The sequence below is a fragment of the Fusarium mangiferae genome (genome assembly GCF_900044065.1).
Source record: "Fusarium mangiferae strain MRC7560 genome assembly, contig: FMAN_scaffold020, whole genome shotgun sequence".
Classification (NCBI taxonomy): Eukaryota; Fungi; Ascomycota; class Sordariomycetes; order Hypocreales; family Nectriaceae; genus Fusarium; species Fusarium mangiferae.
The window spans coordinates 306,914-326,463 of record NW_024573940.1 but is presented as its reverse complement, the minus strand read 5'-3'; the positions used below and the strand labels follow the sequence as shown (position 1 = coordinate 326,463).

The following is a 19,550-nucleotide window of genomic DNA, read 5'->3' as shown; positions in this document are numbered from 1 at the left end:
GCCTATCTGTGACAGCAGGATGTAAGCTCGCTATCGTGTACCTGATCGATCCATGCTACCCTAGTACACTCCCCTGACTTATCTCCCGTTGTAAATCCCCTCCCTTGTCGACAGGGAAGTTGGCCGCCATCGGAACCCCTCGGCCTCATTCCGCGGATCCTCCACCATTTCCATCTGAAGTCTAGTCATAAAACTCTATCAATAAGGTATGATACTCCAGATCTCTCATCGGCTACCCCGCACTTTCTCGTCGGCTATCAGAACCAATGTGGTTAGTTCATCTCAACTTCCCAAGCCATGGTGATAGCTAATGTAGTATTCGGTTGTTTGTGTTGCAAACGACTTCTCCCTGTTTCGTCAACGATAGCTCAACCTAAGATAAGTTCGACATGGAGCACTTAAGATGACCCTTTCCCCCCTTTCCGTTCGACATCATCAAACAATTCATCAACATCAACCCATCTTCCAATACCAAGCCTAGCTTCTACGCCGGACAATCAATCTGCAACAATGACTATCAAAGATGCATCAGACACTGTTGATATCAAGCTCGAAGACAAAGAGCTCGACAAAACAGACCATGCCTCAGTTGCCAATGGAGCCATCCTCGGTCGAGATCTAACACCAGAAGAGGATCGAAGAATCCTGCGGAAAGCAGATCTTCAGTATGCACTCGTAACCGACAAACCATTATCAAGATGTGGACTGATGTAGAACAGTCTGCTTCCTATCATGGCATTTGCCTACCTCTTCCAATTCCTAGACAAAACTGCACTCAGCTATACCGCCATCCTCGGCCTTCGCGAAGATCTACACCTCAAGGGAGAAGAATACGGCTGGGCATCTGCAATCTACTACTTTGGGTTCCTCGTCGCAACGTACCCCATTGCCGGTGTATTGCTCGTTCGATTTCCCATTGCAAAGGTCATCGCTGTTACCATGTGAGTATCACTGTTCTGTCTATCTGAAGGTAGAGTTCATTCTCTGACCGCCACTCCTAGGTTTATCTGGGGAGCCATTTTGATGTTTACGGCTCTTTGTGGCAACGCCAAAGACCTACTTGCAACTCGTTTCTTTCTCGGTGTGGCTGAGACTGCGATTGCCCCCGGTCTTTCTATGATTGTGGCCATGTGGTACAAAAGATCAGAGCAGCCATTACGTCAAGGTGCTTGGTTCCTCGGAAACACGTCTGCAGGTATCCTTGGTGGCCTTGTCAGTTATGGCTTTGGTGAAATTAAGACATTTTCTCCTTGGAAGGTAAGTGGAAAATATTATGGGGCTGATTTGTTATGCTAACTTCTTTGAGGCCATCTTCATCTGCTTTGGAGCTTTGACGATAGCTGTTTCCATCATGGTTCTACTTTTTCTCCCCGATACGCCCGCCAATGCCCGTTTCTTGACCAAAGAGGAGAGAGCTCAAGCCGTTGCTCGTGTTGAAGCAAATATGACTGGCATCAAGAATGACAAATGGAAGAGGGAGCAGGTTATGGAGGCACTCTGCGATCCAAATGCCTGGCTTCTCGCAGTCAGTTATCTTGCTGCAGTCATCCCTAATAATGGACTTCTGACAGTAAGTCGTGCTCTTGTGCCTTTATGCATAACGACTCACAGCTTTACAGTTCAATACCATCGTTATCCAGGGTCTTGGCTTCTCCGTCCTAAAGACACTCCTGCTGAACATCCTGCCCTCTGTCTTTCAGCTGGTCTTTGTTCTCATATCTGTCATTGGAAGTACCTATCTCCCAAACACTCGGCTGATGTTTATGGCTTTCAATGTCATCGTCAGCATCGTTGGGGCTGTGATGGTGCGTGAGGTTGACCCAGCCCATAAGTGGACTCGCGTTATGGGTTGTGCTCTCGCTGTTTCCTTTACTGCAAACTTTCCCATGACCATGGCTATGGTATCAAGTAATTTCGCTGGCTTTACTAAGAAGTCTACAGTCAGTGCCATGGTATGCTGATCCCGAAGTTGGTAGTACCTATCTGCATTACGCTAACTTGAAAACAGGTCTTTATCGCATATTGTGCTGGGAATATTGTTGGCCCTCATCTGTTCTTCCCTTCCGAGGCCCCAGGCTACAAGTCGGGATTCCTGGCTATTATGATCTGCCTGGCAATTTCTGCTGTCCTCTGCATTGTCCTGCGGTTCTATCTCATCTGGGAGAACAAGAAGCGGGACGATGCTGGAGATGCCATCGAGGGACCATCAGAAGGGATCAATCTTAGTGACAAAACAGATAGAGAGATCCCCCAGTTCCGTTACATCTATTAGTTAAACTCCAGACTGTATGCAGTATTATATAAAATAATCTTAAATTATGTAATACTTAGTTAAAAAAGAATTATAATTATAAATCAGTAGGCTTAGCTAATTGAAAAAAGCTATAGCTTTACCTTACTTAAGATAACAGCTAATTATAATACTCACTTTCTTAAGAGCGCTGCGGGCGGCCAGGTGAGGAAGCTGAATCAATTATCAGCATTCTCGTCTAAGTGGCTGCGTGAATGGGGTTATTATTAGCTACCTGCGCTCAATCTGGGGTTTCCGCCTAAGATTTGTGCAAATGATATAATTGCTGTTCATTGCTTCTTAAATGACATGCATTGTTATATCCTACTTGGAATTCGGAGATCACTGTAGGCAATGGATTCTCCGACGTTGAGACTGCCCAAGGATCAAATGTGACGAGATACATCCCATTTGCCGACAATACGCACTCCTCATGCTCAGCTGCGACTAAAGGCACAGATAGCTTTTGATCATTGCCGACGGTACGCCACGACTTTGGGGGGGGGATTGATCAAATAGGGATCCCGGCAGGAAGGTACTGTGCATTTTAAGTACTCCCCGAGGTCACAACTTGTCCTAGAGTAGCACGCTTGACAGGAGATGCCATTTTTTTCTGAGACTTTGCCTATAATATATATGTCAAAGGTATCTGAAAGGGATGCCAATCTATGTTGAATATATCTTGATGGTATTTCCGTTCCTGAATAAAGTGTTTGGTGAGATATCTTTTAATAATCTTTATCTTCTGCGATCGGATATGATAGCCGGGTTATTGGAACTATTGGGCTTAGTGCTAAGCACTACTGCAGACGAAGACAATTAAGAGATGTGATATGATAACTGGCTGGTGGCTTGCGCCATAAAAGAAGTCAGGTGGTTATCTCACAAAGTCTAGAACAGTCTTTATGCATCAGCGCTATCAACCCAGTTTTCAATAGCTAGGTATAAGGCTCACTTATGCCCCTCAGTTTTAGAGGATATAGACCTTGAATCAGTTTTCAATAACTCAAGAGTCCAAAATGCACTGTCTTACCTCTTATTCTTTACCTCTCTGTCTCTGGGTTATCTCTCTTTGCATTTTAAGCGCAACCGCTTTGCCTGGAGGCTGTGGCGGGTCTTTGGGCACTGTCAGTATCACTTCAGCACATTTTCAGGGACTCAGGTGGACCTGTTCGAACATCAACCCAAGCTCTGTGCCGGGAAGTGGCGACAATCTGCTACTCTCACATTCCATTGAAAGTGATGTGAAGACGTGTGGAACATATTGTGGTAATCACTTCGGCGACGTCATGGCAGCTTTCTGGTACCCGTATAACTCGACGTGCCAGTGTTGGGACATTGGATTATTCAATAGCGACTTCACTGCAGCTCGACATAAAACCTCCAACATCACCCTCATTGACTTTTACGATAAGCCGCCCAGCCCTGCGGTCAAATTTGGTGTCTTTACCTGCCCAGCTGGTGCGTACAGCGCCAAGATGTCGACTTACGGTTCCTGTGGCCCTTTAAGTGTCACCCCTGCCAGTGCTCCTTTAGTCAAAGGTACATCAGCCTTGCTTACTTGTAGGACCGTCAAGGCAGAGTATGCAATCCAGAATAGTAAAGGGACCTTTGATTGCTACAAGGGACTGTCAAAAGCCAAGTACCATTATCAGTACTTGTCGACATTCACTCTATACGACCTTGTTGACTTTCCAACACCCAAGGAAAAGGAGTAATGAGCCAAATTTACAGTTCGATTGAACTTGAATCAACAAGTGGAAGAGGGAGCAGTTTATGGAGGCACTTTCTACTATCCTCTACATTATCCTACACAAGAAGCGGGATGAAACTAGAGATGCCATCGAGGTATTATTAAAAGAGATCAATCTTGGGGAGAAGACAGATTAAGGGATTCACAGTTCAGTCACATACACTAGTTAGGTTGCTGACTTTACAGAGTATTATACACATATGGGCTTGTGTCATATTAGGCTAAAATGGCGCATGGTAAAAAAAGACCTTAGTTCAAGATAATCAATTTCAGATTAGTTTTTGATGCATTTTCTGTTATAAACCCTAACTACCGAGTATAGATACTGGCTATCATTCATCTGAAATTTCACCTCAGTACGTTCACCCTAGCTACTGGGCTATTTGCTGCCTTCCTTGCCACTATACACTTTGGCGAACATCCTTCTTAGCCCATCCATGTCACAAAACTCGATGACCTTTGTGACCTTGGACCCATCCGCATTGAAGTCCAAGACCCACGAATGTTCTATGACATCCTCTTCGCCGCTCTTGTATTTCATACCCGTCACGGTCGTTGCGGCTGATTTGCGTGCCTCGGTGTCGATAGTCAAGTCAGAGACGTCGCTGTAAGTGACTACGTATTTCTCGAGGTCGAGAGCCATGGCGGCTTCGTAGTCGGCGTTACTCAAGCCATCTTCCGGAGGCGATCCGAATAGCTGAAGAACACCAGCTGGCTTGAAGTATCTTTTACAGGAGTCGGTGACATCACGGTTGATGATAGCTGGGTTGTTTTGTTCTCCAGCTTCTTTGTAGGCAGCCAAGAACCGTCTGGTTGTGTTCTCAATAGCGTCTCTGAGTTCCTGCTGTGATGTCATGCGTGCGGCGATATACCTTGATGTCTTAGGCAAGTTTTCAATTTCTGTGAGATTTGATCACAAGTATCTGGGTTTTGCTCCGTAGTACATGTATTTATACGGTTTACTTGCTTACAGTCAGCCAAATAATAATCTGTCAGCTGACGCAATCCTTGGGCTATGGGAACCGGGTAAGTATGTTAATAACCAGAGTAAGCTTGGTACTCTCTTACGTCATCACGAGTATGGATTGCCTGAAAAATGTACTGTAAGCCAAGACTTTATTGAAATTTAAATAGACGAAAAAGATAACAAATTGGTCCGAAATTGGACTTGCCGCGGATCGTATAGGGTATATCTATTTATAGATACTTGCTATACGAATGTGACATGAAGCGGCGGAAAGATACTCCGAGTCACAGTGGGCAATTTTCAGCACCGGAAGCGGCCGCTCGGTAGAAATAAACTTGCTTTGCAAGGCAGATATAAGGATAAAATAACCTCTGAAGAGCCCCATCTTAGCCCTATAAACTCGTCACCAAGGCCAACGGATTCAGAAGGTGGTTGATGTGAAATTGGGTCGCTTCAGGCAGCTCACCAAAGATCAGGGCGGGCTGTGCTCATGACCCCACCTCGAAGGGGCAGCCTCTTTACCTTTTCCGTCGTAGATCACTTCCATCAAGGAGAGCCCCGGCCCTTCGAAAGAAACTGTCACTTCTCCCTGCTCAACTCTCAACATCCTTCATGACTCACGCCATGTGAAGGAGACATCCCTGGAATGAAGGGCCTGTGCTTGTATCATCATATACTAGGCTTTGCACGCCCGCTTATCACCACGTGGAGATCGTCCCTGGTAACTGATCTCATGCCAGAATGTCAGACTTTGGTGCCAAGGTGAAATGGAAGAGGGCGAGGGCGCCGAAGGTGAGATCTGGCTGTAGAACATGGTAAGTCGAACACTTGGACACATAAAATTCAATGCTAATCAAAGTAGCAAGTTCGTAGCACATTACTGCATATTAACTAGAACTTTGCTGACCGTAGTCTAGAATTCGGCACCTCAAATGCGATGAACGCAAGCCTACGTGTTTCAGATGCGAAAAAGACCAACGGACGTGCGACGGCTACCTTGCGCCCCCAGAAAGCAAACCAAAAACAAAATCTCTCGCCCTTCATAGAAAACAGTATGACCTCATATCCCGTCGCATCGCGACAGCCTCGAAGCTTCTTGTCCCAGCAGCTCTATCACCAGAGACATTCGGTTCGACGATTGAGTTGGACCTCTGCCACCACTTCCGAACATACACAGTATCAGAACTTGCGAGCTCGCTCAACGCAATGAGCTTCTGGCACGCGTATGCGCTGCCACTCAGCCAGACGTCAAAACCCGTCAAGGCTGCGATTGGAGCGTTGGGAGGGGCACACAAAGCTTTCAAGCTTCAGACCCAGACCGACTCATTAACGCAGTCTGTTGCAAAATCTTACGAGATCGCATCTATCCAGCAATACAACAATGCAATTCGGGTAATGCAAGAGTACATGAACTCACCCGATAAAAACATTCAGGTTATTCTAACTTGTTGCTTAATATTTATCTGCACCGAGAGTCTCTACGGGCGTTACAAGAACGTTACGCGGCATTTGGAAGCCGCATTCTCTTTATTGAACTCCTGTGATCGATGGGACCTAGCCAAGTTTATGGAAAACATTGGCCCTTCGTTATGCGGCCTGGCATCTGATCTATTCTTTTACGTGGGGGACAACCATTCCTCAAAGCTTGTCTCCGAGATTACAGAATGGGCTGATAAACAAGACCCGATTGACCTAGAAGAACCCGGCGAACCCTTCACTTCTGCACAAGCTGCAGCTGCAGCACTGACACGAGTCGAGACACTTTGCGATGTAGAGATGTACGCCGATTGCCCAAAATGTTCGGATGATGGCGTGCTGTGCGGTGACGGTGGGGTTTCATGTGAGAGACGAGATAAAGGTCTAGTCTCGGAAGCCTTTTACCATCATTGGAGCGCACGATATCAAGCTTTCAAGAAGACGTTCGATCCGTCAAAGGCCTCAGAGTCAGAGCTGTTTCGGTTCAAAATACTTGAGTGCGAAGAGACTACATGGCAGGCCACTTTCAAGCTCAACCACATCAACGACGACCTGGAAACAGCCGATTGCATCGAGATATTGAAGAAAGCAGAAGAGGTCATCAAGATGACGCAAAGCGATAAGGGTCAGATCTTCACATTTCAGGCCAATCTCGTCCCTCCAATATCCTACGTTATAATATCATGTCAGGACACAAGTGTGCAATGGGAGGCGGTGAGGCTTCTGCGGTGTCTTGGGAGACGGGAGGGCGTTTGGGACAGCAGGAAAATGGCAGATATTTACACGAATATGATCAACGCAAGGACGAACAAGCTACTAACGTGGGAGGAGATTCCGGCTGATGTGCCGCAGCTGACTGAACTTCTTGGTTCGCTTAAGATGTGAGGACACTACAGACGGCAACATATAGAGTCGAAATGATATTAGACTTGTTCACCAGATCATCACATACCCTCACCGCCTTTCCAAGTTACCTCAATACTGCAATCTCCAGTCGAGTGTTCGACAGTTCCTTTCAGACAGCGGAAGAGAAGACACCCGACTTGCCCGACTTATCGATGGGAAAGGAGTGCAAAGGCCCAGGTCACCAAGGCTAGCACAGCTGTTACATAATTACTACATGACGACTGGCAAAATTGAACAAGTATGACAATTAAAATCTATCAAATATTACAAATGAACTCCCGCTATCACATGAGAGCAAACAAAGCAGCAGCCCCGACACCAGCCGATACAAACCAGCTTGGACTAAGCCTGGCTCCAGCTGCGTTGTCTGCCGCTTCCGCGGTCGCATTTCCTCCAATGATGTACTCGGGCTCGTAGCTCTTGACAGCAGTGTTATTAGACTTTCCATCCCAGCAGTAGCGATCGAAGCAGGTCTTGCATGCATCGGGAACACTCTCATTCGCCTTCCACCAGCTTCTGCTCATGACGGCACACGCCACGCAAGTAGGCCACTCCTTATCAATGGTAGCGTTACCCTGAGTAGCTCCATTGAGAGCATTAAGAATGATGTTGTCGCGCTCGGTAGTGGTATACGACATGTCGAAGGTAGAGACGTTGCTGTGATAGGTGTAGGGAGCGTTGGGAATGTAGAAGATCAGCGGAGGGGGAACTTCACCGTCTGAAAGAGTGAAGTTGTTCGCGTCACAGCCAAAGAGCGTAGGGCGCTGATTCAACTTCTCATTAATAAAGGTCTCAGCTGATGGGACCGAGGGAAATTGTGTGCCGTTGCCAATACTGGAACCAACACGGTCATATGTAGCACGAAGAGCAGTGCCGTTGGGCCAGTTGTTGTCCGTATCAGCAGACGAATCAATGGCAAAAATGATGTCAACGCCACGAACGGGCTGGATCAATGGGTGAAGAGGGATGTTCTGCAGATCCTCTCCGCCATCGACAAGAGTCAATTGGCGGTTCTTGGAATTGACGCTCTTGTCGGTAGGGTTCCATCCGAAGAAGGGGTTGGGTGCATATTGGGCGATATCCTCATCATCCTGATCCAAGCCAACCAAGACGCCTTCAATGGCTTTGACAACAATGTCGGGGATATCATTCTCCTCGCCGACCTTGGTGATATTGTTGAGAAGGAACTGGTTGAATAGTGAAGAGGATGTTCCCATGACAAAGCCGATCTGATCAAAGCCGCGGACGCATTCACCCTTGGAGCTGATGCTGCCGTTGGTGAAGTTGGAAGCGAGATACTCGGTAGGTACGAAGCCAAAGGTTGTAGGATCCCATGTACCGAACTCGTATGGGTTGAACTCATATACAGTGGCGTTCAGGGAGATGACGCGCTCGCCCGGAGCACGACCATCAGCAACGAGGATGGGGAAGGGCGTGTCTGCGTCCTTGAAGTTGGAGGTATCGGCAATGGAAGAGAAAGTGTACGACGGTCCACCCTCTGGGGCATTGACGAGCTGATACGACAAAGCGCGGCCCCACCAATCAGTGAGAGTAGTATTCCAGCCCTTGTCCTTGTCGTCAACGGCATCTTTCATCTCATCCCAGTACTCCGCAGTGTTGAGAAGACTGATTCTAGAGCTCTTGGGGCCCTTGAAGATGGAGCGGTCAAAGCGCCAGACTTTGTCACCAGACTGTAAATCTGGCACTGTTGAGAAGTTGTTGGCGAAAATAGATCCAACGAGCCAGCCACCGCCAGAAAGACCAGCTAGATATGTTGCCGACTGGAGAAGGCCGCTGATCGGGCCAGTCTTGTTGTTGCGTGAATCAGCAGCTGAGAGAAATCCTGCACCGTTCATCAAAGCGCGATAACCACCGCCGGACGCGGCGATGGCGATGTTGGGTAGACCAGTCGCATTGTTTTTATGCTTCTCAACGAAGCTGTCGGCATCGAAGCCAGAAATGTTGGCTCGCGACAAGAATGTCTTTAGGTCATCGATTGTGTTGTTTCTGCGACGACGAACCCAGGCCTCTTCCTCGCTAGACAGTCCATCGGCAAGACGAGCTTTTGGACGCGTTGAAGGGCAATCAACTACTTTCGGAGCATATCCGCCACTCGGAGAATTTGGTAGGGCTCGGATCTCGACTGAATTGACCCTGGGGATCAAAGCCGTGTCTTCCGGAGCGGCAATGGCTGTGCTGAGCCAGAGCGTCAAGGCCACGAAGCCGAGCATCCTGGCTATCCAAAACAAAAACAGCTGTCGAAGAAATAAAGATGAAACTTGAAGTGACAAAAGAAGTTGGGAACGCAGAGTTGAGGATTACAAAGTGCGAGGCCAGATAAATAAGCTGAGTAGGCCCTTCGGCCAAGGGGCGCAATTTACGGAGTAACCAACGGGTATGATCTCACTGGGTCTAAGCACATGCTAGAGTTTTACGGTGATTAATGGCTTTGACTGGTTGCAGGGAGTGACGCGGCTTAAGTGGCTAGTTCGTTCCGTGGGCAGCGAGGATAAAAAGGTTGAGATCCACCGGCGGCTTCTTCGGCCGAGAGAGTTTCGGTTTTTTTGGACCCCATTGTGGAGGCTGTGTCTCAGCTCGGAACATTCGGCACAAGCTAAGCCACAGAGAGAAATGACGTTGCGATGCCAGCTCATCCAGAGAGGGGAGAACGAAAGACAATGGCCACAGGGCTGATGGAGACAGGGAAGAGGTGAGGGGGCTGTCATTTGCTTCTGAGCAGGACCGAGAAATGGGAGATGGAGATTGGTTACATGGAGATCTTCTCCGAATGATGATCTGTTGAAGGAGAATGGGACTTTGGTCCCCCCCGCATCAAAGTGGAGAGGGGATTCCCAGACGCGGATATAAACGATACGTGAATACGCGGGAAACAACATGATAGGCTCCGACATTGGAGACGATGACAGTGGGTCATTCGTACCCAATTCAGCTGATCTTACCCTACAAACACGGAAATTCCCATCTTTAACAAGCTCGCGAACGTTGGAGCATGCAGAATAAGGCTGACATAATATGGCGACAGCTGACGGTGTCAATTGAGCAGAAAGAAAAACTAAATATATAAGCAAGAAATTCGAATAGCACGATAGAAAGGCAAAGGGAACTTTCCGGTTGCGGCCGGTCCCTTCTTTGAGCAAGCTCAGTCTTCCGTCCGTTGGTGCGCCTTTCCAAAATTGGACGGGAAATTCTATTAAAGTCAGAATTGAAGGAGTCAGGTTAAGTTCAAGCAACTTGCTAAGCAAAACTGTTCAGGAGCGTGTTGGCATTTACATATTGAAATGGCGCTTAATAACACATCTCGGCAATAAAACGAATATTTAGGAGGCATTGCATTAAGTTTTGCCCTTATCTAAATAGAGAACATTATTTATTAATCATTGAGATTGACTATAGTACCCTGGCAAATATTGAAGATGTATTAATAATGATCTAAGTACTATTGCCTGAGATCTTTAAACTTAATCCCTTTTTTAAAATAACTGCTGTCGTAAAAAAGAGGAAGCTATAATTTGGATTGGCATTTGATGTATAACCCTTCGTGTTTACTAATACTAAGGGAAATCCAAATGTCTTATAGCTTTATTAACAACTCATTATACTGATGTAAGACTGCAGCTTATTATTAAGGGACTAAAAAATAAAAGTTTCAGATTAGGACTAAAAGGGCGGGATAACAGCAGCGAAGTAGGACCCTTAGACAAGCAAAAAAGGGAGCAGGGCATCGCGGGGGTCTCACCATAGAGCGGCACGGCTCTACATCGGCCTCAATATAATCGATATTCAAGCGCCACAGGACAGATTCACATATCTTTTTGTTCTTCAACCCAACTACAAATACTCTCTAGATCCAAGCACAATAGTTCCTCTAATTCCCATCTTCATCAATCTTCAGCATTATCAAACCTATCAAAATACTAAATCTGTCGACTCACAACATTAAAAATGAAGGCCTCAGTTATTCTCTCGTCTCTATATCCTGCGATTGCGGCTGCCTTGTCAGCTATATGCGAAAAGGATGCAGGACCATGCATCATGGCCAACGATTGCTGCGAAGGCTATACTTGCAAAGCGGTACCCGGAGCAGGCTCTAGATGCGTCGTCGACCAGGCGTGCGTTGCAACAGGAATGCTCTGCCATGTCCAGACCGCGAAGTGCTGTGGCGATTTTGCCTGCACTAGAATTCTTGGACAAGTGGGAGTTTGCGTAAGTTATCAAAACCCCTTTATTAAGATGTTGAGGTACTGACTTGATGTAGATGAAACCCATAGACATCAAGCCAACTTTAGCCTGATCTTGAACCGAAGTGGTTTAGATTGTTAGACCATTATCTCTAGAAGTTCTGTATGGAGTTTGTATCTCGTAGGATGGATGGAGTGAATCCTTGGAATCGATCAGCTGCTGGTGGCTTTCTGTGCAAGATGAATTAAGCTATTACTCTGGAAAAAGCCCTTCTCGAGCTTTTAGCTTGTTTTCACAGCTTGTTCATGCATCTGTAATTGCCATCTGACGTTCTATGGTAGTCTGTGAGTTAATGGGTGCAATCTTTGGGCTAGGATTACTGTGTCTAGGAAGTGATTTATTGCTGGAAGCGTTGGATCTGTTATTGCTTCAAAGTCATAGACCATTATATTCATGCGTAAAGTTTTGCAATTTTATTCTTCTGGCTTTCCTGGCTGGAAGCCTTACTGGTCTAAGATTGAATAGCTAGACCTTTCAGCCAACCACAGCAACAACCCCCTTTCCTTTTGGTCATCGTATTGACAAGACTGACCAAGTATACCCATACCTCATCCTGACTTGATTCACTATTATTCATCTTTGCAAAGCCAGAATCTCATAAACTCAGCTTTCAGCTTCACCAAAAACTGATGTCACAGTAGAGACATACTGAGAGTTCGCCCACTATTACAGCCGTGGTGGGGGAGTTATGCTCAAGACCATGTGTTCTCATGAGAGATCGAGCAGGTCACATTAGCCATTGGTGCGGAAGGAGGGTTTGCACATTAGTTTGCAGTGAGGGTCAACGACACAGAAAGGGCCCCTCTCACCGCCCCGGGGTCAACGTATGTTATCACCTGTACTGTAGAAGCGCGCGACGTCTTTGAGTAACTTGAAGTCCCCTCCAGCTTCGAAGCGCTGATACGAAGCAGAACCCTTATATGCGTTAACTGGAGGCATCAGGCAATAAATGCAGAGGACCACCCATCATCATAGGCACCATTGCGACGGCTGCGTCGGCAAACTGGCAGCCCTTGTTCAAGAAAACACAGGTTCTGGATGATGGGCCCTTGCTCGAGAAGCTTTAAACACTGCAAATAGCCCACGGTAAGCGGTTTACCATAGTCAACTGATGCTATGGAGGGCTTTCTTGGTCTGGTCTGGTAGCCGCAATGGTGACACCGCGGATGAACTCCACCACGACCTATGCGATGAGTAGTACCGCTGTTGTGGAGGCAACAAGGGTTGCCGACGGGCAACGTTTGCCTTATGCTTCAAAATGCCCCCATTTTTGCTTGTCATTGTGCTCTGAAGCATGATTTGTAGTGCATGGCGGACGCAGGGTTCTGAAGTAGACGGGACAGGTTCAGTTCAGAGTGCCTGCTTGCAATTAAACTAACTACGTCGATGTTTGCTTGTAATGTAATAGAGGAAGAAAAATATTAAATTGAATCTTTAATGACATATTCTATAGGCATAAATATTTATCTATATCTAAATCTAAATAAAATGATGAGACTCCTATATAAAAATTCTAGATCCTACAACTCAGCATCAACTTTGATACTATAGCCCTCCTCTGTCTGCTTTACTACAGTAATCTGAACTCCCCAGCCAGGAACCCTATACGTGCTCACTCCACCCTGTGACAACGTGCCGTCGTTCTTATCGTAGACACTACCGTCGCCGCAGCCACCTGATCCTGGGGTAATATCTACAACACGGATGGGGCCGTAGCCTGTCTTGACCGAGGTATCAACTGTGTAGAGAAGGACTCCAGGGGCGCACACGCCTGAGTCAAGACCCTCGGATGTACGGGCCTCTACAACAAGTGCGGAGGTTTGGTCGACGGCGACTACAACCGCTTTGACACCATTGTCAGAAATGTTCAATTCTAGGGGGCTCAGAGTGTGCTGAGTAGTTCCTCGCTCTGAAACACAATCGACAGATTTGTCGTTAATCCAACCCAGGCGCCACTTGTCCCAGGCGAAGAAATCAGGGGCAATACCAGAGAGGTCTCCCATGGCACTCCAGCCACCAACGTAGTAGCCCAGGCCAAGATCCTCGAACGGGTACAAATCGGCCAAGCAGATAGTATGTCCGGTTTCGTGAGCCAATACCCTCCAGCTCTTTGTTCCCCAACCCGTAAATGCGTCGGTTCCAACCGTAACGGTCTTCCGAGCAACATAATCGCCTTGTCTAGTGTTGGCTCGTGAAAGAAAAGTGATGGACCGAGAGATCCCTTTGCCACCAACGCTCTTTACGGGAACAACATAGAGAACATCCGATTCGGGAGGTGGGGGGCGAGTCCCTTCGGCTGTGTAGGCATCGAGGGCATCTTGGATGTATTCTTGATGTTCTGGACCTGTGAGACCTCGCTCCCAGCCATATGATACAGCAGATTTGGGCATGCGGTAGAACTTGGACATATCGGCCGAAATATTCAGGGATAGAGCCCCATAAGAGGCTTGGCTGTACCATTCGGTTGTTTGGGGGACTATAGCGTCGTAGAGTGACTCGGGGGTCTCGTCTTGAGCAGGTTCGGCATCGGAAAAGTCAACAAAGATTACGAAGCCTTGGAGAGTTCCGGTACTTGGGGCACAGTCCCCATTGTAGTCAAAGCCGACACTCATCTCCACGGTGTTGTTGGCAGCCAACTTGCAAGCGGCCTTTGATTTAGGGGGCGTTGGCTTGCAAGCAGCAGCGCTGGCTACTACAGGCCAAAGAAGAGAAAGAAAGAGAAAGTTCATGATGATGGACCTTGATTAGAAGCAGAATGAGATGTGGTGAGTGATGGGAGAGCAATTCTTTAACGTACATTGGGACAGAATTTATGCTTTACTTTCTGCCAACTCGCGAGGCCCATCGTACACAGCCGGCTTGATATTTTACCAGCATTGCCAATGACTCGAGATTGGCCGACTGCAAAGTGCCAATTGAATTGCCAACGCGTTTCAGCTTCGGTAGCCACTGTCAGCGTACTTGGGTGCTCACGTCAGCGGGTCAGTCGCTTTCCCCGATGTCGACGTCTCTGACTGGTCAGTATGGGCCTCGCACAGGGTCTAGACTCGCAGTCATTAATTTTCAGGATAGCAAAATTGCGCTTCCACGCATCTCTTTAGAGTTATTCAAGCATATCCACTTCAGCTCAAGTCTCCTTATGACGCTTAGTGAAGCTCACCGAAGCTCTACAGTGCCCTTATCGATGTCAGCCTTCGGTTAGATGGCGTGATTTCACTTGGGGTGATTGGTCCGCAACTGAAGGTTTCTGTCACACTATTATGAAATGAGCAGTAAGTAGCTACTGATGATTGATGTCAGAACTACCAAAAGGCTGAAAATGACATCAGCCGCCATAGCTTTGCCGCCTTGAGGAAACGGCGATGAGGGGATTGTCGAGGATGCCTCCGGAACCATGAGCCTGCAGCCCTTCTCAGTGATGGTGTAAGAGAGGGATTATACCGAATGCCAATTGGCTATAGAAGCCAGAACTTCAATGATAAAAGGCTATAGTATCCTGTCGTTATGTCTATTATAATTACCATCATCGACACTTCAACACCAAACATATCTCTCAAACAACCCATCAATCTTTGGTTCTTTTAACCTTACTTAATCCCTGCCTCAACCTCGAGCTTCCTCAACACCACCCCTAAACTATCTACAATGCGCTGCAACTATGTTCTCGGCTTTGTCGCCACAGTTCTGGCACACCCTACCGTGAAGCCTGCTGATACTGGCAAGCGGGTTTCTGCTTCGTACGAAGGAAAGGGATCCAATTTTGACGACGAGCAATGGGTCCCCAAGGAATATGAAAAGAGGAGAGATGATGGGTCCTGGCGTCCCGGGAAGTATGAAGGCAAGGGTACTGGCCACGATGATGGCAAGTGGACACCTACCAAGTACCCCGGCGGGAAGTCCAAGACCAGGAGGGACAAGTTTGATGTGGTTGATGACTCCCGGGAACCTACAGAGTACGAGAGCAAGGGTACCAGCTTTGAAGATGCCAAGTTGATGTCAGAGAAATATGGTAAGCGCAGCGATGACGGCAGCTGGCGCCCTGGCAAGTATGAGGGAGACTGCACTGGTTATGATGATGGAAAGTGGAACCCAGAGAAGCAAGATTAGAAGACTACCTACTGAGGAGAATAACGATTGCAAGTGGGCACATGGAAAGTATAAGGACAAGAGGACTGGCGTTATTAATTGGAAGTAAAAGGGCAGCTATATAGTTTTACATTTAATAATAAATTCATATTAATTTATAGATCTATAGTAGTCTTAAGTATAAACTTAATATTATAGCTATATTAATTAATCTTTAAATTAAAACTAAATAATTCTTATATCTATTTTATAAATAGTTTATAGTAAATGTATTTACTGAAATATAAAATTATATAGATCTATATTTAAGAATTGCTTATAATAACTACTGAACTTTAGTGAAAAGACTTCCTATTGCTATAGCTTCTTCACTCGATAAACCTCTTTTGCCATTCTTTTTACTTGTAATCCCAAATGTTGCGCCATAGGCCATATCTCAGCGTACTTGACCAGGGCCCCAATATTCTGACCCATATTTTGACGAAGATCCTCGTCATCTTGGGCCACAAAGGCTAGTGACCATCTGCTGAGGTGGATTGTAGACGAGAGTGTCACCATGTAAGTAAAGAAATGAGTATGTTTAAGAAGGGGAACACGATAGCTGATCAACTTGCTAAGCTCCCTCGCAGCTCTAATTGTATGTTTGGTATGCGAATTGAAGGCATCGCTGGACAAAGCTGGCGTGTTGGTAACGGAGGGCTTGATATAATAAGTCAACGATGGATCCAGTTGTGAGTGAGGCTGGTGTAAGAGAATTGAAATGGCCTGCCACATCATAATGGCCTGGAACATCATCTCATCTAAATCGCAATTGCAATAAGCGTCGTATTTTGAAGGAGGTAAGCGGAGCATCCAGTTAGCGAGGAGCCTGGCGACATGATCGACCTCTGATGGCATTGCTTGAAGAGCACCCAAGATACAGGCACATTGGATCCGATAGGCGTACGAAGAAAGCGGCCTTGTATCAAACAGTCCCAAAGTTTCCGTATCGCATGGGTGAATAGGGACAGGTATTTGCTAGATCTTGTAAACATACAGTGGACACCAGGCTTCATAACGAAACTTACTCCAGTGAAATATTGAGACTCTTCACAAGGCAGACCGACATCCGTAGGTAAATCATACAGGACAAATGTGTTGGTCTGATGTACGCCCGACATAAGGGCATCCACAACGTAAAGCTCCCACCATGTTCTTCGCCAGCTCTCCTCAAGTATCGGAATTCCTTGTCCGTTGGTGACAGCAAACGGATCAGTGTTTAATTTAATCTGAATCGAGATATCCCGGGCATCTGCCATGAGCTGTCTGGCCCTTTTTTCTTGACGATTGCCGTCAAGTCCAATGACGACAAGCAACATCGCCTGCACTAGGAGGCCGTTTCTGAGAGGTGCACTGTCTATTTGGTGGGATGCATCTGTGAGGAGGCTGTCAGAGCTTTCTCGGTCGATGAATAAAGAACCAATCCAACGTATCGCTGCAAGGAGGGGCTCTAGGGAGATCTTCTCTGCTAAGATCAGAAGAAGCTGCTTTGGCGGTATAAAGGGATGAGCGGCGTAGAAGTTCTCATGAAACGCGTCGATGTAATGTTCTCTTAGAGGGAGTGCCCGGGGTACTTGGTTGCCAGTGCCACCAAATAGATTTTGAGGAGAAAAGCCAGGCAAAGTAGTTGACGCAATAGTTTGAGAGCACGCAGCAATTTGGAAGCTTGGGTCAATGCTCGAGTGATTTGTGACATCGCCAAAAAAGATTGTAGGATCAAACGCAGAAGGGAAATTCATGACAGTTACCGGGGGTGTAGGACCGCCTAGCGTGACTGCGAAGTCATCAGAAGGTACAAGAGCCCCCACTGCTGTACTCTGGCTAGGGGCCTGAGAAGCTGTGCGTTTTCGGCCGTTATGTCCGCGACGGGAGGCTGCATAGACGCAATCAATTTCAGCCGTACTACAGCGGGAACAAGGCCGTTGTCCATCGCATTTAAGGTGCCTTCTACGCTGCCCGCAAGACCAATGTTAGCATGTAGTTCTTTTTGAGTATCATCGTCAAGACGATACCATGGAAACATTAGGTGTGTGAGGCGGTGTAGGGGCGGCATGCGGAACTCACGCAAGCAAGACACGCAGCTGGAACCAAAGGGAGGCTACGTCGAGTATTAGCAGCCACCTGATTCTCCATTGATGGCAACGTAGTAGGCACAAAGCTCACAGTGCCAGCAGGCAACGGAAGCTTGCTTCACAGCGGCCTGGGCCGTGAACTAGCTTAATTGGCTCAAGGAGACGGCGGGAAGCCAGTGGGTTCACTTTAACCAGGCGGAGCGGTTATATCAATGCCGTGCAATATTCATATTACGCGACTTTTTCTTATTCATAAGTGAGGAAGGTAAAAGTAAGCTGCAATCATCATTTCATAGGGATATTAGAAGACGTTAAGAAATTTACTGATTACTGCGCCTCCGCCTTTTTATCTTTCAGCTTTCAGCCTTAAACCGTTAATGATTATTAGCTAAGACCTAGCACGGAATTTCCCGCATTTTCACGGTAACTTAGCACTATTCCTAAACCAGAACTCAATCTCACAGAAATTCATTCTTAAGAGATTATTCGTCGCGTTATCGCTATCCAGGTTTCTATGCCAACGGCGTGGTTGATAAGAGATTCAGCAGCTGACATCAACAAACTGGCCAATACCGCCAACTAAAGACGACTCCACATCAAAGGTCTGGTGTCGATATAAGGTATGGTCTTGAAGGGAATGTCATCTTCTGGAATGGAAGTGTCTGGCGTGTTGTCAATCTCGATATCGACGTAGTCGCTTTTAAAAACAGAAGCGAGGACTGCTACAGTCGCGGCAGCGGTATTTCCATTAGTCTGACCTCTGACTCAGTCTTACGTGGAACGACAGCTCTGGGAAGAGGGGCTTCTTGGGTACGGCAGTTCGTGCAGACATTTACGGCCATGAGAGGATATCCAACGAGCTTTTCTGTAGATTTATACTCGCCAATGGAATCAAGAGAGAAGAGAATTCATCTTCAATGCACCTAAAATAGTAACAGTGCCCGCACTTGGAATGCAGTGCTGGACAATCTGAATGAAACCCATATCTTGTGAGCGCCTCTCGGAACCCTCTGTCCATTCGGCAAAGAGAACAACACATTAATAACATCGGAGCTTCATATCTGACTACTTACGTCTGCAGTATTCGATGTAGCACTTGACTTGCATAGGTGCATCAAGCTGATACTCGTCACCGTAGACGGCCTCGCTTCCAGCGGCAGCCAAGTAAGGTTTGATAAACAATTCGGTGCTGACCTCCCAGATAAAGTAGCAAGTTAGTTTGCTTGCAAAACACGCTTCGATTTTAATAACGGCAGCAGAAAGGGAGTATTAATGGTCTGATGTTAGAGTCTGCTGACAAACACTTACAGTGAACCATTCCCGTGTCGGCAGAGTTGTTGTGTCGGGAAGGGTAAGTCTACCGAACAGCTAGCCACAGTAGTTGCAGATATCCATCCACGATAATTGGAATCCATGTCATCCAAGCCTTAAAGCACCAATAGTAGAGCACTCGCATACGCGAGGTGCTACTGTTGAGTGGATTACTGTCGTGGCTTCATGAGACGTGTGATATCTGGTTCTATCGTACTCAGTTAACATTAATAGTTCGACTGCCAAGGCAAGCCAGAACCAATTCTTGCGCGGCGTGGCCTCATACGGATTAGGGCTGGCCGAGACATGCATAGGCCCAGACCACTAGTTCAATAGCGCCCTGATTACTTGTGGCTAGCTGTGCAGCTCAGCTAGCCTCCTTGTTCCAAG

The 19,550-nt window shown here is 47.0% G+C and overlaps 9 protein-coding genes across 9 annotated transcripts; 5 read left to right on the top strand and 4 right to left on the bottom strand.

The window, feature by feature from the left end:
• Positions 1 to 510: 510 nt before the first annotated feature.
• Positions 511 to 2,272, top strand: FMAN_14451 (uncharacterized protein; the record flags this gene model as incomplete). Its single annotated transcript, XM_041825148.1, has 6 exons — positions 511 to 665; positions 720 to 941; positions 1,002 to 1,257; positions 1,307 to 1,570; positions 1,620 to 1,952; positions 2,009 to 2,272. The coding sequence occupies 6 exons, from the start codon at positions 511 to 513 to the stop codon at positions 2,270 to 2,272; spliced, it is 1,494 nt and encodes a 497-aa protein (XP_041690558.1).
• Positions 2,273 to 3,579: 1,307 nt separating this feature from the next.
• FMAN_14450 (uncharacterized protein) lies at positions 3,580 to 4,008 on the top strand (the record flags this gene model as incomplete). The annotated part of the gene is made up of 1 exon (XM_041825147.1): positions 3,580 to 4,008. One exon carries the CDS (start codon positions 3,580 to 3,582, stop codon positions 4,006 to 4,008), a length of 429 nt encoding a protein of 142 aa, XP_041690557.1.
• A 414-nt stretch (positions 4,009 to 4,422) lies between these two features.
• On the bottom strand, positions 4,423 to 4,899 carry FMAN_14449 (uncharacterized protein; the record flags this gene model as incomplete). The annotated part of the gene is made up of 1 exon (XM_041825146.1): positions 4,423 to 4,899. One exon carries the CDS (start codon positions 4,897 to 4,899, stop codon positions 4,423 to 4,425), a length of 477 nt encoding a protein of 158 aa, XP_041690556.1.
• A 923-nt stretch (positions 4,900 to 5,822) lies between these two features.
• On the top strand, positions 5,823 to 7,371 carry FMAN_14448 (uncharacterized protein; the record flags this gene model as incomplete). Its single annotated transcript, XM_041825145.1, has 2 exons — positions 5,823 to 5,875; positions 5,928 to 7,371. 2 exons carry the CDS (start codon positions 5,823 to 5,825, stop codon positions 7,369 to 7,371), a joined length of 1,497 nt encoding a protein of 498 aa, XP_041690555.1.
• Positions 7,372 to 7,676: 305 nt separating this feature from the next.
• Positions 7,677 to 9,623, bottom strand: FMAN_14447 (putative lysophospholipase (lpl); the record flags this gene model as incomplete). Its single annotated transcript, XM_041825143.1, has 1 exon — positions 7,677 to 9,623. The coding sequence occupies one exon, from the start codon at positions 9,621 to 9,623 to the stop codon at positions 7,677 to 7,679; it is 1,947 nt and encodes a 648-aa protein (XP_041690554.1).
• Positions 9,624 to 11,355: 1,732 nt separating this feature from the next.
• On the top strand, positions 11,356 to 11,704 carry FMAN_14446 (uncharacterized protein; the record flags this gene model as incomplete). The annotated part of the gene is made up of 2 exons (XM_041825142.1): positions 11,356 to 11,616; positions 11,669 to 11,704. 2 exons carry the CDS (start codon positions 11,356 to 11,358, stop codon positions 11,702 to 11,704), a joined length of 297 nt encoding a protein of 98 aa, XP_041690553.1.
• A 1,468-nt stretch (positions 11,705 to 13,172) lies between these two features.
• FMAN_14445 (uncharacterized protein) lies at positions 13,173 to 14,381 on the bottom strand (the record flags this gene model as incomplete). Its single annotated transcript, XM_041825141.1, has 1 exon — positions 13,173 to 14,381. One exon carries the CDS (start codon positions 14,379 to 14,381, stop codon positions 13,173 to 13,175), a length of 1,209 nt encoding a protein of 402 aa, XP_041690552.1.
• Positions 14,382 to 15,297: 916 nt separating this feature from the next.
• Positions 15,298 to 15,759, top strand: FMAN_14444 (uncharacterized protein; the record flags this gene model as incomplete). Its single annotated transcript, XM_041825140.1, has 1 exon — positions 15,298 to 15,759. The coding sequence occupies one exon, from the start codon at positions 15,298 to 15,300 to the stop codon at positions 15,757 to 15,759; it is 462 nt and encodes a 153-aa protein (XP_041690551.1).
• A 336-nt stretch (positions 15,760 to 16,095) lies between these two features.
• Positions 16,096 to 17,516, bottom strand: FMAN_14443 (uncharacterized protein; the record flags this gene model as incomplete). Its single annotated transcript, XM_041825139.1, has 2 exons — positions 16,096 to 16,755; positions 16,806 to 17,516. 2 exons carry the CDS (start codon positions 17,514 to 17,516, stop codon positions 16,096 to 16,098), a joined length of 1,371 nt encoding a protein of 456 aa, XP_041690550.1.
• Between the last annotated feature and the right edge of the window lie 2,034 nt (positions 17,517 to 19,550).